Source organism: Hemitrygon akajei, chromosome 12, assembly GCF_048418815.1.
Source record: "Hemitrygon akajei chromosome 12, sHemAka1.3, whole genome shotgun sequence".
NCBI lineage: Eukaryota > Metazoa > Chordata > Chondrichthyes > Myliobatiformes > Dasyatidae > Hemitrygon > Hemitrygon akajei.
This window is the reverse complement of record NC_133135.1, coordinates 69,767,455-69,784,674: the sequence shown is the minus strand read 5'-3', so window position 1 is coordinate 69,784,674 and position 17,220 is coordinate 69,767,455. Positions and strand designations below refer to the sequence as shown.

General features: G+C 38.7%; 1 protein-coding gene across 1 annotated transcript in view; it reads right to left on the bottom strand.

Moving 5' to 3' along the window:
- Positions 1 to 17,220, bottom strand: part of kif14 (kinesin family member 14) — a 100,994-nt gene that overhangs the window by 75,420 nt on the left and 8,354 nt on the right. Inside the window, exons 3-5 of the mRNA XM_073063434.1 lie at positions 6,243 to 6,497; positions 4,892 to 4,973; positions 34 to 132 (exon numbers count right to left, since the gene is read on the bottom strand). Of these exons, the coding sequence (XP_072919535.1) occupies positions 34 to 132; positions 4,892 to 4,973; positions 6,243 to 6,497 (436 nt within the window). The remainder of the gene's footprint in view (positions 1 to 33; positions 133 to 4,891; positions 4,974 to 6,242; positions 6,498 to 17,220) is intronic.

The following is a 17,220-nucleotide window of genomic DNA, read 5'->3' as shown; positions in this document are numbered from 1 at the left end:
TTTAGCTAACCACACTGTTGTCTTCAGACTTACAGATTGCTTTATTTCTGCTTTTCCACTTCCACCAACTAACAAATCATGAATTTTCTCATTGTAGACTTCAAAGTAGCTCATTTCAATGCAGTATGAAACCTTTGAAATAAAAAAAATATAGTTAGCAGGATAGCTTTCAATTTCCACCCTCTACAACACAATTCCCAAACTTAATATAATAAAAGATGTTTCCAGAATCTACTTAGACACACAAACAGCTTATGTTAATTGATTTGGCCAGTAAAGCAGAACAGCGGGATTATATAGCAGTTACATCTCTTGGCCAGTAATCAGATGCCTGGACTAATTACTGAGAAAAATCAGTTTAAATCCACTGTATCTGGGGAATTCTATTTAGTTGGCATCAGTAGTAATGATTATAAAATTAAATGTAAACCTATTTTAATAGGTGTAGGATAGATATGTCCCACAGAGGAAGAGGTTCTCAAGTGGCAAAGGTAGGCAACTGTGGCTGACAAAGGAAGTTAAGGACTGCATAAAAGCCAAGGAAAGGGCATATATAAGGTAGAAAAAGTGAGTGGGAAATTGGATGATTGGGAAGTTTTTAAAATCCAACGAAAGGCAACTAAAACAGTGATAAGGGAAAAGAAGAAATATGAGGGCAGACTAGCCAATAATATAAAGCAGGATACCAGAAGGTTTTTTCTGTTATATAAAGTAGTAAAAGGGAGGTGAGAATTGAAATTGGACCACTGGAAAATGATGCTGGTGAGGTAGTAATAGGGGACAAAGAAATGGCAGATGAACATAATGGGTACTTTGCATCTGTCTTCACTGTAGAAGACACTAGCAGTGTTCCAAAGGTCCATGAGTGTCGGGGAGCAGGAGTGAGAGCCATTACTATTACAAAGAATAAAGTGCTAGGCAAACTCAAAAGTCTTAAGATGGATAAGTCACCTTGGACAGATGGACTACATCCTAGAGTCCTGAGAGAGGTTGCTGAAGAGATAACAGATGCATTGGTCATGATCTTTCAAGAATCATTTGATTCTGGCTTAGTCCCGGAGGACTGCAAATGTCACTCCACTCTTTAAGAAGGGAGGAAGGCAAAAGAAAGGAAATTATAGGCCAGTTAGCCTAACCTCAGTGATTGGGTGTTTACTAGTTAGGATAGGGCTTCGAGGTACTTGCAGATTTTGTGGATGATATAAAGATAGATGGAGGGGTAGGTAGTGCTGAGGAAACAATGCGATTGTAACAGGACTTGGACAAATTGGAAGAATGGGCAAAAAAATGGCAGAAGGAATACAGTGTTGGGAAATGTATGGTAATGCATTTTGGTAAAAGATAGGTTTAGGTTTAATAGGGAGTCCTCGTACAAAATTCCAGAAGGTTAATTTACAAGTTGAGTCTGTGGTAAAGAAGGCAAATGCAACGTTCGCATTTATTTCAAGAGGAATAGAATATAAAAGCAAGGAGATAATGCTGAGCCTTTATAAGACTTGGGAGTATTGTCAACAGTTTTGGGCCCCATATCTCAGAAAGGATGTGTTCACAAGGATGATTCCAGGAATAAAGGAATTAACATATGAGGAGAATTTGGCGGCTTTGGGCCTGTACTCACTGGAATTTAGAAGAATGTGGGGGGGGGGGTGGAGATCTCATTGAAACCTATTGAATGTTGAAAGGACTAGATAGAGTGGAGTGGAGAGGATGTTTCCTTTGACAGGGGTATCCAGAACTAGAGGGCACAGCCTCAAAATTATGGGGCAATGCTTTAGAACAGAGGTAAGGAGGATTTTTTTTAGCCAGACGACAGTGTGGTGGAGGCCAAGTCCATGCATATAATTAAGGAAATTGATCATTTCCTGATCAGTCAGGGTTTCAAAGGATATGTCGAGAAGGCAGGTGTACGGAATTGAGTGAGATCTGGGATCAGCCATGATGGAATGGCGGAGCAGACTCAATTGGCTGAATGGCTTAATTCTGCTATGTCTTACGGTCTGTTCTAAATAGGTCATGTGAATGCGAAAAATGAAATTAATATGAAATAAAACATATTTCATTCATTTACATCCTTTGCAGACAGAAATGTACAACTTCTATAACCACACACCACAGCAATGTGTTGACTTTACAGGATCATATGAAATGGGCTCCAAATTCATTGAAGCATAATTGGGAACTACAGTATCCTTCTTGGCATTAATGATTTTTTTAAAGTTCAAATTTGTTAACTACTTCACAAAAGACATGACATGATTAATCAGATAAACAAACTAGTCAAATTAACAAATAAGAATATTCTTTTCTGCAAGAAAATTTTAATTTTAATCTCCATTACCTGGTGAAATTAGACAGTTGGTAAAGTAAAATTAACTGGGAAAATTGCTTGCTGTTTACCTCAGGAAAAAAAAACAATAACAAGGACAACCCCCTGACATCAGGGTTCCTTTCTCAAAAATGCATACAAACAGCAGCCGTTCACAAAAAACAACTCATTATTTCTCTGAAGAGAAATTACAGTTGGCAATAAACACTGGGCTTTCTACCCAAAATGTTAACTTTATTCTCACCAAGCACTTTTTACTAGTTCTTATTTACTTTAACCACCACTATGATCAAACAACAAATGCAGAAAGGGCTCAGTTGATATTAAAACATGTTTAAATTTTAATCAACTGCCAGATCAGGGTAAATTCTTACGACTTTCTCACCAGCTGGACTGCAGGGAAAGGAGATAGACACAGAGAGGCTCCTTTTAAGCAAGCACTTTTCTTGATGGACCAAGAGGAGCTGAGTCACAAAAATAACTTAACTTCTCCCTCTCCCCTCTCTATTGATCATGTTTATCCTAAAATCCTACCTTCTGTGAATTATTAAAGTATCAGAACTTGCCCGTTATGTCTTAATGACAGCCATTCAGTTCATTATATACCTCCACAATTGGTACAACTACAGGAATGACTAGCCTGGGCAGTCCTTAAAAGGAATTATAGCATGAAAACGCACGGATGACTTCAAGCCCATTTTCCTGCACTATCCCAGTATTCTGATTCCCCTTGTCCATTTCTTCCTCCCTATTAATCTCCCTCTTGGCACTTATCCTTGCAAGCGAAACAAGTGCTACACCTGCCCTTACGCCTCCTCCCTCACTACCACTCAGGGCCCCAAAAAGTCCTTCCAGGTGAGGCTACATTTTATCCGTGAGTCTGTTAGGGTCATCTACTGTATTTGGTGCTCCCAATGTGTCCTCCTGTATATTGGTGAGACCCAACGCAGATTGAGAGATCGCTTCACCACATACCTACACCAGAAAAAGCGCGATCTCCCAATGGCCACCCATTTTAATTCTACTTCCCATTCCCATTCTGACATGTCAGTCTATGGCCTCCTCTACTGCCGCGACAAGGCCACACTCAGGTTGGAGGAGCAACGCCTCCAACCCAATAGCATAAATTTCAATTTCTGGAACTTCCGGTGATGCCCCTCTCACCATTCTTCATTTCCATTTCCCTCTCTCACCTTATCTTCTTACCTGCCCATTACCTCCCTCTGGTGCTCCTACCCCTTCTCGTTCTTCCATGGTCTTTTGTCCTCGCCTTCTCCAGCCCTTTATCTCTTTCACCAATCAATTTCCCAGCTCTTTACTTCACCCATCTCCCTCTCCCAGTTGCACGTTTCACCTACTACCTTGTATTTTTTCCTCCCTTTCCCTCACCTTCCTACTCTGACTTCTCATCTTGTTTTCTCCAGTCGTGATGAAGCATCTTGGCCCAAAATGTCAGCTGTTCACTCTTTTCCATAGATGCTGCCTGGCCTGCTGAATTCCTCCAGCATTTTATGTGTGTTTCTTTGATTGCCCTGCTATCTTTTGTGATAGACAATGCCAAAAACCAACAGGAGGTTTCTTGCCAGACCAAAATGACCAACTTTTCATTCTGAGATTAGATGCAAGTTTGATACTCCAAAGCATTGAAATACCGCTCAAAATCTAGCTATAAAGATGCTTAAGAAATTTTTATCTCCTGCATGAGGAAATCCACTTTCCTTGTTTTGAACATAAGGGAAATAGGCCTTGTCTTCTAAATTTGCTTTAGAAGACAGTCATCCCTCCCAAGAATCATGCTAATATGCATGTAAATGAGATGACAGTATAGTCAATATCTTGAGTCCATAACCCTTCATCAGAATATGAAAAGGGATCATTTTCAGGAGGGTAGAAAGTGGAAGAGAGCTGAGTAGAACAAAGGGAATATCTATTATAGGGCAAATTGAAATGGATTTATTGCAAAGGGACTGAAACTGGAATAAAATCACAATACTGCAATTATTTTGGGCATTGCTGAAAGTATTCCTAGACAAGAGGATACAGTTTGATCTCCAAGGGTCATACAGCAATAACAGGCCCTTTGGCACACTGTGCCCATACTGACCATTCATTACCCTGTACATGGTTTTAACTTTTCTCTTTCATCCCTTTATTAAATTAAAATAGTATCATAATAATGTCCACAAAGTACATTCTCTTTCATCCACAATAATTAATTACTTTTTTATTCCCCCAGTCCTATATCACAAAGCTATTGTTTGCACATCCACTGAGACATGAAGAAGCTTGTGTCTGCTTGTTAAAGCAGAATGAGACTGGTGTAAAACTGCACCTGGGGTTTCTTTACTTCTCTATGACTTGGAACCACATTGTCTTGTACAAGGCCAGTCAATAGCCTGAGGCTGGGAGTTGGCAAGTCTCAACTCCTGTCCCTGGGTTCCTGCTCTGAGGCAAAAATCAAGTCTTAGCTCTGAACAGATTTTCAAAGGAATTTCCCAGTTGTTTGCAAATCTATAATTAAGGTGGATTATAAATAGTGTACGTTTTTTTTGATGGAATACTAACCTGCTGGTTAGGTCGTGTTACCAGGGCGAACAAGTGTTCACAGAATCTTGGTATGATTCCCTTATCAGTGAAGCCCATCATTCTTTGAATTAACAAGATAATGTTTAAAAATCAAAATTTATTTTACTGAATTAAACTTCCTTTATCAAGGCAGTAAAACGAAGCAATAGCTATATTTATACAAGTAAAAACAAACTGCAACTGAGAAAACAGTGCACATCAGTAAGCTTATTAGTCAAATTAGATAATGTAAATATAAACAACTTAACCATTACAATTCTCATTTATGTAAATTCAGACTTCAGATTAAGAAAGCTGTTATTGCTGTTGTGAACAGTGAAGGATATACACATGTAAGATGTCAATAGGATTGAAAGCGCTTGTTTAAAAATAAATATTAAATTTAACACAGCAATTGAATTATCTTGGCACAAGTTGTATTAAATGAGAGGGCTATCTAACCAAGAAATTTATGTTGAATTATTCCTAGAAACAAATTGGGATTTTTGAGACTCACTGTTCCCTAACCATAAGCAGAGAATTGTAGACACAACTCAGCACATCAGGAAAACCATCCTCCCTTCCGTGGACTCTACTCTTCTCACTTCCTCAGTAAAATCTGGGCATACAGTAGCATTAAGGTTAGTGCGATGCCATTTCAGCTCAAGGTGTTTCCAAGATCAGAGTTCAATTCTGCACCATCTGTAAGGAGTTTGTACATTTCCCTTGTAATCCACATGGATTTCCTCCAGGTGCTCTGGCTTCCTCGCAGAGTCTAAAGACATATCAGTTAGTAGGTTCATTGGTCATTGTAAATTGTCCTGTGATTAGGCTAGTGTTAAATAGGTGGGGTGCTGGGTGGTGCGGCTCATTGGGCCGGAAGGGCCTGTTCCACACTGTATCTCCAAATAAATAGAACAGCCAACATAACCAAATGACCCACTCACCCTCGGTATTTTCTCTTCACCCCCTCCCATCAGGTAAAACTTACAAAAGCCTGAAAGTACATAACACCAAGTTCAAAGACAGTTTCTGCCGTACTGTTATAAAAGCATTGAATGGTCTCCACATTGATAAAATGGACTCACTTTGCACTTCATCAGTCTGCTGTATACCTTCTCTGTAACTTTATGTTGCTTTCTGATATTATTTTCCTTTTTACTACCACAATGCAATGATGTGATGAAATGATCTGTGCAGGTGACTTGCAAGACAATGTTTTCAACTGTACCTTAGTACATATGACAAGAATAAACCAATTTACCATGTTCATCAGCAATTGGGATGATAATAATAGATATGCAGATATATACAGCGATAATCCAACAACTTAAGGCATCATTGCACTTACGTATATGACTTTCCAGAACCAGTCTGCCCATATGCAAAGAGACATGCGTTGTAGCCATCAAAAGCTCTCTCTAGCAGAGGGAGTCCTATTTTGTTATACACAGTTTCCTGACTTGAAAATTTGGGGTGCAATTCGTCAAATGACCAGAATGAAAAGTCATAAATAAATGAATAAGTGTGATTGGTGTCTGGATGTTTGACAACAGTGTCTTGTCCTTCCATGGAAACTATCAATTGTGTATTTTCATTTTTTTCCCTGAAAAATAGAGAAAGGTGTTAAACAGAAGTATTGAGAGAAGTTCCATATCATAACTAAATAATGTTATGAACAAACAAGCTGCTTTTTTAGTATATGTAACACTGCTGGGTACCAATGGTACAATCTCTTTCTCTATTAATAAAGCAACTGTACATTGTCTTTTACTCATGTCGTAAGTTTTTTTTAAATACATGGCCCAACATAATTTTCAAGTTAGCTACAATGCATAATACCCCTATAAGGAACCATTGTAGAATAGTAGCAAGTGAAGCTCCCCAACTTCAAGTAGAGTTGGTATTAAGATCAGAGAAGGGGGAATAAGATGAAGTGAGCCTTTCCAACAGGAGATGGAGTTTGTGAAGTAGGAAATCAGATGAGATTAGATAGATACTTTGTTGATCCCAAAGGAAATTATAATGTCATAGTAGCAGATATACAAATATTAGAGAAGCAAGAAATTAAAAAGTTAGTTACCTTAAAAATAAGATAAGATGTACAATATTTACCATGTTCATCATCCTACAGATAGACTGTATATAGAACTCAAAAGAAAAAATTAATAGTCAGTGTTTTGTAAAGAGTTGTACCAATATAACCAACCAGCATGTTATTATGCAAAAGGAAAATTACAGCATATAAATGAGGATTTTGATATCAAAGTGCATTTCAGATCTCAGAGCCTCCAAGAGGACAAAGTTTCATGTTTAGATGATCGTAATTGAAACAGCAATGCAACTATAATTTACTGCACCTCCAAGAAATCAGTAGGGAGAAACAAAAAAAACACGCTAGGATGTTTATTCCTAATGATACTCAAGCAATACCTGCAGAAAGAATAGCTATACTTGCAAGTCCACAGGCCAATAAACTGTACGTGTATGTGTTCATAGGATTAAGTCCATGTATTTACACAAAGTGTTCCCCCACTGTAGAACACTACAATTGGCACGAAGCTTAATGACAAACTAAAAATAAGTTTAAGGCCTTTGTGACAAGATTTAATTGCTTGCACTGGAGACAAGCTAATTCTGTAAAGTAAATGAATACACAAGTCATTACTTGCACTTCGTTGTTTTAAAAAGCATACAGTTAACATTCAGAGTGGACTTCATACACTAGATGCTAAAAGGAAGCTCTGTTTGTTAGACATACATAATCAGGTTGGGAGTTGGAATGTTGGGTTAGATTCACACCATAAAAACACAGGATTGGCCATTTAGCGATGAACAAAGGAATAATTTTCCTCTAACCACATGGATGTAAATCTTTTACAAATTTCTTTCTTTCTTTATCAATCTTTTCATTAATTAAAAAAAGTACATAAGTACACAAAAGTATATATACACAAGAGGAGAATTATCTCAATATCTATATTGATAACAACTCATATAAAAGGTAAAATAGACATTGTCAAAATCATACATAGTACTAATCTAATAGTATGTAATAAAGAATAAGATAACCGATTCTCCTCTTGTCATTCCATGAAAAGAAAAAATATGAAGAAACTTTTATAATTTTTATATACATTTAAAAAACCACTAAACAAAAAAGAACAAAAAGAAAAAGAGAGAAGAAAAAAAGGAGCAACACACACAAAATGCTGGTGGAACACAGCAGGCCAGGCAGCATCCATAGGGAGAAGCACTGTTGACTAGTCCTGACGAAGGGTCTGGGCCCGAAACGTTGACAGTGCTTCTCCCTATGGATGCTGCCTGGCCTGCTGTGTTCCACCAACATTTTGTGTGTGTTGCTTGAATTTCCAGCACCTGCAGATTTCCTCGTGTTTACTTAGGAAAAAAAAAGGAACTGGGCAGCTCATACTGAGAGTGAAAACAAGAAAAAAGAAGAAACTTTCTGATCAAATCCAACATTTCAAGAGGGTAACTTGAAAAAGCCATAAATCAAACCATATGAAAATACTGAATAAAAGGTCGCCAAGTTTCTTCAAATTTAAAGGATGTATCAAATGTCCGACTTCTTATTTTCTCTAAACTTAAACATGACATAATGGAAGTAAGCCAATAAAGAGCAGTAGGTGGATTAGAGTCCTTCCAGTTAAGCAAAATGGCTCTCCTAGCCAATAAAGTTGTAAAAGCTATCATCCGTAGAGCTGAAACAGGAATATATCCTGCTTCCGATGGAATAATCCCAAAAATTGCTGTAAGTACATTCAGTTGTAGATTGAAATTCAAGACTTTTGATATAGTTTTAAAAACTTCTTTCCAAAAATTATCTATCTTAATACAAGACCAAAACATATGTGTTAAAGTAGCCACCTCAATATTACATCTGTTGCAAATAGGATTAATATTGGAAAAGATACAGGCTAATTTATCCTTTGACATATGCACCTGATGTACTACCTTGAACTGTATCAAGGAACGACGAACACAAATAGATGAAGTATTTACCAAATTTTAAAAAATTTCCCATTTTATCCCATCAAATTTTATTCTTTGAGTTTAATAATTTTGTTCTTTCTAGTAAAATCCATCTCAATTATTTTTTTAAATCATCAACTTCCGATCAGACCTTTCTAATCTGGAAAACCAAAGGAATAATAACTTTTTTAGACTTGTTTATGGGGGATTGTTTAATGTCTTTCACTCAGTTAGTGGACAAATATGACCTATCTAATGCACACTTTTTTAGATATTTACATATTGGGAATTTTCTATGTAGTTTACTTCCAAATTTTCCCTCTGCTTATTCACCCAATATAATAGATACTCTTTTTCAGGTTAAACCATTTCAAAAAGGACTGATAGCTAAAATTTATAAATGGTTATTGAATTTGCATATGTTATCTAACAATAAAATTAAAGCTGTGTGGGAATTGGAATTTCAAGAGTCACTCTCAGATAATCTTTTACAAATTTCTAGCATAAGCATTTGTAGATCCTCAAGCAAACAAAAGAAAGTGCAAGATATAACCTCCATCCTGCTCTTAAATTCACTCGGTTAATTTCTCTCGATCTCTTCTTCTCCATCACTGGAGACAAACTGTCTACTGATATCTTTTATAAAGCTACCAATTCCCACATCTACCTTGAGCAAACCTCTTCCCACCCTGCATCCTGTAAACATACCATTCCCTTTTCTCTGTTCCTTTGTCTCTGCTGCATCTGTTCCCAGGATGAAGCTTTCCTTTCTAGGACATCAGAGATGTCCTCCTTCTTCAAAAAGTGTGGTTTCCTTTCTTCCACAACTAATGTGACCTTTCACCTCCATTTCCAGACATTTGGGCTCACCCCATCTTCCCACTGCCTTAACAGAGATAGACTTTCTCTTGTCCTCACCAACCACCCCATGAAGCTATGCATCCAATGTATAATTTCTGCACTTCTCTTGTCTTCAATGGGACTCGATCACCAAACACATCCTTACCTCCCCTCCACTCACTGCCTTCCACAGGAAACATTCCCTCTGTGATTTCCTTGTCCAATCGTCCGCTACTCTTCCTCCTGGCACTTAATCCTTGCAAGTGGCAGAAGTGCCCATTCACCTCCTCCCTCACCTCCATTCAGGGGCCCAAACAGTCTTTCCAGGTAAGGCAGCACTTCATATGCAAATTCATTGGCGTCATCTATTGCATCCAATGCTCCTGCTTTGGCAATGCATCCTACATTGGTGAGAACCAACATACCTATAGATTGGAATACTGTTTTGTTGAGTACCTCAGCTCCATCTGAAAAAAGCAAAATTTCCTAGTGGCCAACCATTTCAATTCCTATCCCCATTCCTGTTCTGACATGTCAGTCCATGGCCTCCTCTTCTGCCATAATGAGGCCTCTCTCAGGTTGGAGAAGCAACACCTCATATTCCATCTATGTGGCCTCCAACCTCATGGCATGAACATCAATTTTTCTAACTTCTGGTAATTTTTTCCCAATCATGCTTTCCACGCTCTGGCCTCTTACCTCTTCACCTCACCTGCCTATCAGCTCCCACTGGTGTCTGCTCTCCTTTCCTTTCTCCCAACTGTCCACTCTCCTCTTCTCTCAGATTTCCTTCTTATCCAACCCTTTACATTTTCCACTTATCATCTCCCAGCTTTTTACTTCATCCCCCCCCCCCACACACCCAGTTGGCTTCATCTATCACTTTCTTGTCTTTCCTCCTCCCCATCCCCCCACCTTCTTATTTTGGCTTCTCTCCCCAGCCCCCCCCCCCACCACCACTTCCTTTCCAGTGTTAACGAAGGGTCTCACACCAAAATTTAGCTCCATAGATGCTGCCTGACCTGCTGAGTTCCACCAGCAGTTGTGTGTATTATTCTGGAAGTGCAAGACTCCTGAACTCCAGGGAAATCAAGAAAGACAAGACTAGGCAGGAAATTGAGTCAGCACAGAAGTTAATCCACAATTTTAATAACAGGTGGAATAAGTAAGGTAAACCATATGGTTTACTCTTACCCCAGATTCTGAGAGACATTCATGGGTAATTTTAGTGTCAAAGAATTTGATTGAATTAATTTAACTTTCAGGTCAGTCATACAGAACTTCTCAGGCTTTTTGATTGCTTCTTAGCTTGAGTTTAAAACATTCCCATTCATACATAACCTCCTCTACTTCATAGCTTTCCAAGTATGTATAAAACAACAGTTTTTATTCCAACATCTGCAGAATCTCCTGTGCTTTTAGTTTTTGAAAAAGGCTGTGATTTTTTTCCACAAATATATATTGATTCAGTTACTTGTTTTAAAAGTATTTAAATATATAAAAATATTAAATGGATGATCTAAGAAAGCAAGTTATTGATTTAATAACTGTGAAATTGTTTTTTTCTTACTCCTGCTCCACCAGAAACAAATTTTGTTCTATTCACATGGGAAAATCTTGCATGCTTCCTCATTAAATCTTAGAATCTGTCTTAATAACCAAAGTTAACTATATGTAGGTAATGTTTCTATTCTTGTCTCCTGTGGCCCAAAAATGTGCTGTAATACAAGTACCAAGTGACAACAAAAATGAAGTAACCATTATTGAATCAAAGAAAGTGTATGACAAAGGAAATTGTTCAGCCCATCATGTCCACGCTAGTGAAAGGAGCAGTCCACCTAATTACACTTTCCCAAAACTAGGAACACAGCCCTGCAATCAAGCTTTTCAAAAATGTAGCCAAATATTTTAAAAATGCAGTGACAGGTCCTAATTCTTGTACCCTGTAATAAGTTCCAAGTCTCTCCTAACCTTCACCTCTCCATTAAACTGCCTATTTATTACAGATCATGGCCAGTTGTTGATTGAGCAGATAACATTGATCAGAGCATGGAGTAATGGTTGCTGGAGGGAGTCAGAAGGGGATAACTCTCTTGCTTTTCTTTAATATCATGGGCTCTTATGCAGGTATAGTCCACCTGAACAAGAGATGTGGTCATTTTAAAGCAGGGATTCTCAACCTGGGGTCCATGGACCCCTCAGTTAATGATAGGGGTCCTTGGCACAAAAAAGATTGGGAATCCCTGCTTTAAAGTCTCATTAAAAAGACAACACATGAAGCAGTCCTTCATTACAGCACTGGAGTTTCATCCTGGATTATCACTGTCTTTGTTCAATGAGACAAGGCCATAGCTTCAACTTTGCTAATTCAAAACAAGAATATACCACCGAATGATCCACAGCTAATAAACAGAATAAAGAGAAGCATATTCCAAATAAAATCAATTTAACCATGAAAATGCACTGTGAAGAAACATTTCACAAAATTCAAGATTTTGCTTCCTCTTTTCATGTTAACTGTCATTTCTCAATGATCTGTCACAAATTACCATTTCCTTTCATTTTGATTGTACTGTACCTATTTTGAGCATTTGTGCCCTCATTTCAAAGATACAGGTTTCCCCCGCTATTCGAAAGTAGAGCGTTGCTATGAAACCTTTCATAAGCCGAAATGGCGTAAAGCAAAGAAGCAATTACATTAATTTATATGGGAAAAATTTTTGAGCGTTCCCAGACCCAAAAATAACCTATCAAATCACACATAAAACCTAAAATAACACTAACATACAGTAAAAACAGGAATGATGCCGACTAAAAGAAACCACTTTGCTACTTGCAGAACCAATAGTAACATCAGCAGCTTTCAAGATTCTTTCTCTCTGCGTGTAAGTAGTACGAATGGTGGACGCAGGCAAGTTCAACGCACACATAATGTCTTTATTTCATTCACCACGATCAAAACACTTAATTACGTCCAGTTTTATGCTAAGCGTAACACTCTTACGAGCTTTCTTAGGCTTTTCTGATACCTTGGGACACATCTTGCTAACGGATGCACAAAATAAATCGAGATAAAGCACAGATGCTCACAGACACAGTTCAAAGCTATGGAGGCTCAATGCTGAGATGCTGAGAGTAGTTCCCAGGGAAGGAGCTTGGCGGTGCCACTCCCGCTGCTCAGGGTGCACGCTGCCTCTATACAGTAACGGCTCACTGCAAAACAAAAGCTGAACGCCATTTTCGCTTTTTGCCTTTTTTCATAAAAGCGAAAATCCTCCGGATTTCTTTCGGTTAGCGAAAACAGGTACTAATGTAGGTCTTTCATAAAAGCGAAGTGGCGTAAAGCAAACTTTCGAAAAGCAGGGGATACCCGTATCTCTTTATCGGTACCTCTTTCACCCATGGTGCACTGTATCTGAGCAATACAAGATGAGAAATACAAAGTTACCTTCCTTCCTTCAAGCTCCTATTTAGTTGAGCTCTGACAGAAATACAAGCTGATAGACAGCACCACTGTTTTGTCACACCTCAATGTGTTTTATAAATATCTAAAGACCAGATAGATAAATTGAAACAAAAAGAAGTGGTCAACTTGGGCGCCAATGTATTCAATGTTTTATTGAGCTATGTATGTAGGTATTACTCACACTTCTACCAAATAAATGTGAAAAATACTGAACTACATACAGAAAGCCTACGGAAGTTCCTTTTAGGACTGTGCATTCCAATCTCAAAGTGACTCAGATTTAAAATTGTGTGATCTCCATGGGTCTTCTTCCTCTGGTAACAGCCAAATAAGTTACTGAAGTCTGTTATAACTAAAGACATACACAAACAAACAAAATTAGAAACAAAAAAGCTGGGCAAAAAAGCAGATCAGGACACATCGACAGAAAGAGAAACAATGTTAATATTTCCAGCTGAAGAGCTTTCATCAGAAGTGGGGGAGAAAAAGCTCATCAAGCTGTAGACAAAGTAATATGGTCAATAAGTGAACAAGTCATAAGAAAGCACAAACATAGACAAATGAATGTAGGAGCTGAAAAATATGGAGCAGGAAGACATGCTGCACTGAACAGGAATATGTGCATGTGTATCCCCGCTTCACCTGGATTGGGTCTGTGGATGATGGGAAGGGAAGAGGTCAAAAGGCAGGTGTTGCATTACCTGCAGTTTAAGTGTTACAAGAAAGGGGTACTAATAAAGTACTAGAGGAACTCAACAAATCAGGACAGCATTTGTGGAGAGAAATGGACAGTTGACATTTTGGGTCAAGACCATTCACCTGAACTGAAAGTTAGAGGGGAGATAGCCAATATAAAAAGGTGAGGGGAAAAGAGTGGAGCAAACGAAAAAAGATTAGCAAGCAATAGGTGGATCAAAGTGAGGACAGGTGATAGGCAAATGGAAAAGAGAAGAGGGGAAATAGTGATAGAGGTTGGGAGATGATAGGTGGAGGCAACAAAAGGCTTCAGATCTAACAGAAGCTGGAGCTTGGAACTAGATGAGGGAAGTGAGGTGAGCAGAAGAGAAGAGCTGGGAAGGAGACCCATTGGAGGAGTGTGTGGGTGATGGGCAGATGATGTGGATGAAGAGGAACTGGGCAAAAGAGGAGAGCGTAGAGGGGGAAAATGGCCTGAACTAGAGAATTAATGTTTATGTCGTGGGTTGTAGACTACCTGAGCAGAATGAGGTGCTGTTACTCTAGTCAGTGTTTAGTCTCGCCATGGTAACGTTCAAACAGTTCTGTGTGGGAATCGGGAGGGGAATAAAAATGGCTAGTGTTACGTACCCCGTAACTGGGTCACTTACCAGCAAAGACAGAGAGGTCCGTTGAAGTCTGATGGTACTATTTTTAACAGTATTTATTGATAAAAATACACAAAAATAATATCAATGCAACCATACAGATAATATACATCGCCAATACTAAATCTAAAAGCGCGGGCATAATGATAATCAATAAGAAATAACTCTATCGTTGTCTAGGGGATAATGTATTGTCCGATGGAAATATAAAAGTCACTCAAGTTCATTCAAGCTGCAGCTTTTGGTTGGAGAGAGAGACGGATTAAAACTTGCCCATTCCTTTTATGATGTCAATCCTTCGAGAGTCATTGGGGCTGATTTCTCCTTTGTTGTTAGCTAAAGCCGTTCTTCCGTGGCAAGGCCCACCAATTCCGAGGCAAATGGAAAAGGACGCACGTGGCTTTCCACCGGCTTTCGTTATTACGCTGTTACAGGATTTCTAGCGTTTCTTCTGGTGCATCTGAAGGGGCTGTTCCCCCAGACCCTCTTTTATCCTGACTCACAGGGTCTCAGATGTCAATCAGGGTGGAGGGATGCCTCCCCTCAACCAGCCCACTTCTGGTCATTCCCTGAGGGCTTCAAATAAATAGCACCGTACTCAATACACAATTCCATCTCCAAGAGACAATGGCCGTTTCCCATAGCTTTGTATCGCCGAGGGGCCAAGACATTCCAAACGTCTATCTCTCATTTCCTGGGTCTCCTGACCTGACTTAATAGCGATCTTGCGATTCCCAAAAAGGAGGGGGCACAGGCGTAACACTAGCAACAAAATTCTAGAGGAACTCAGCAGACCAGGAAACATCTATGGAAAAGAGTACAGTTGGCATTTCGGGCCAAGACCCTTCAGCAGGACTTGTACTCTTTTCCATAGATGCTGCCTGGCCTGATGAGTTCCTCTAGAATTTTGTGTGTGTTGCTTGAACTTCAAACATCTGCAGATTTTCTCTTGTTTGAGAAATGTCAAAGAATTATGTGCCAGATACATAGTCTGGTAGGTGGAAGGCAAGGACCAAGGGAACTGGGGGTGGGCGGGGCAGAGGAGAAGTCAGAGCACGTGCAGGAAAAGAGATGCCGGCGAAGGCTCCATCAACCTGTGTTGGGGGAGATGTGGAGGGAAGCCCATGTTTCTGAAAAATTAGACCTGGAGTGAAGGGTCTCAACTTGAGAATAAATGCCAAGGATACAGAGAAACAAAAAGGACTAGCTTTCTTTCAAGAAACAAGCTGAGAGATAGTGTGCGTCGCTTGGTGAATCAGTGGGTTTGTATCAGTGGATACTTTGTCTCATGAGACAGAGAAAGAGATCAAGAAAAGGGAGAGAAGTGTTGGAGGTGGTCCAAGTGAGGGTGGTTGATGAGGGCATTGCAATGTGAGCAATTACTACAAAGTGTTGAAAGGGGAGGAGAGGGGAAGATGCACCCAGTGGTAAAATCCCTTTGAAGGTGACATAAACTGCAGAGAATGACCTTTGAATGCCAATGAGGTGCAAGACCAGAGCAACTCAGTCCTTGTTCTGTTCTAGAGGGGAGGCGAAGGGATGAGAACAGAGGTGCAGGGAATAAAAACCATGCATTCAGGGGTTTTGTTAACAATGATAGAGAAGAAAACAACTTGGGTAAAAGGAAAACATTTGCCAGGCAACTTTATTGATGCGGAATCATGGAGAAAATATGACAGTGACAGAGGAATTAGAAGAACGGAATTGAGTCCTTACAGAAGGGAGGGTGGAATAAAGAGTAGACAAGATCATTGTGAGAATGAGTAGGCTTGTAATGGAAGTAAGTAGTGAACCTGTCTTCTGAGATGGATATTGAGATACCTAGACAAATAATCTTCACAATTGCACAAATAAACACCATCCTGAAATATTTCTTATAAACTTAACATCCACTTTCTCTTCAGGTCAACCTTTCTGCAAATGCCTCATTCTGATAGCTTTATCTCATATTTATAGCGAGTCTCAATTTCTAATTATCAACCTCCTGAACATGATTTTATCCCAAACTGAAATGAATTCTGCAGAAACAATCTCTTCTGTCATTAATGCCAATACCCTTTGTACAATCTGACATACAGTAAATCCAGCTTTTAGCCAGAACAATGAAAAATGCTATGACTGCTGATGTTAAAGGCAATCCTTTAATATTAATAGTGTTTTGTGTGTGTATTTTTAAAATTCAAGTGATAATACCAAATTTACATTATGCTTTTTCAAGTAAAGATGTTTGTGAAATTAATGACAATTTACAAATTGTGCTGATCTTCCTTCAAAATGCTCCAAAAGTTAGGCAATAGAGATAGTAAATTATATTACAGCAAATCATATATGACAAAGACAAAACATTATTCAAGATTCAAAACTGGAAGAAATGAAGTTTTAAATTTAAGCTTGAATGGATTATTTTAGGCATGTTTATAAAAGAAGATAAAGAAAATGAATAGGAAGGGTGCACGTGCAGGTAAAAAGGCCATTTCAACCACACGCCCCCAAAAAACCTGTCAGATGTACATACACGACTCAGTTAAAATGACTCTTTTATATTACAAAATACTCCATGATATCACTATAAAATTAACTACTATAACCAACCGCTCTAAATTTACAGCAACACCAAATGTTTGAATGAAAACTTGCAATTTAAACCATCTACATATGCTTCATGCATATTTCAACTCCATTCAAAT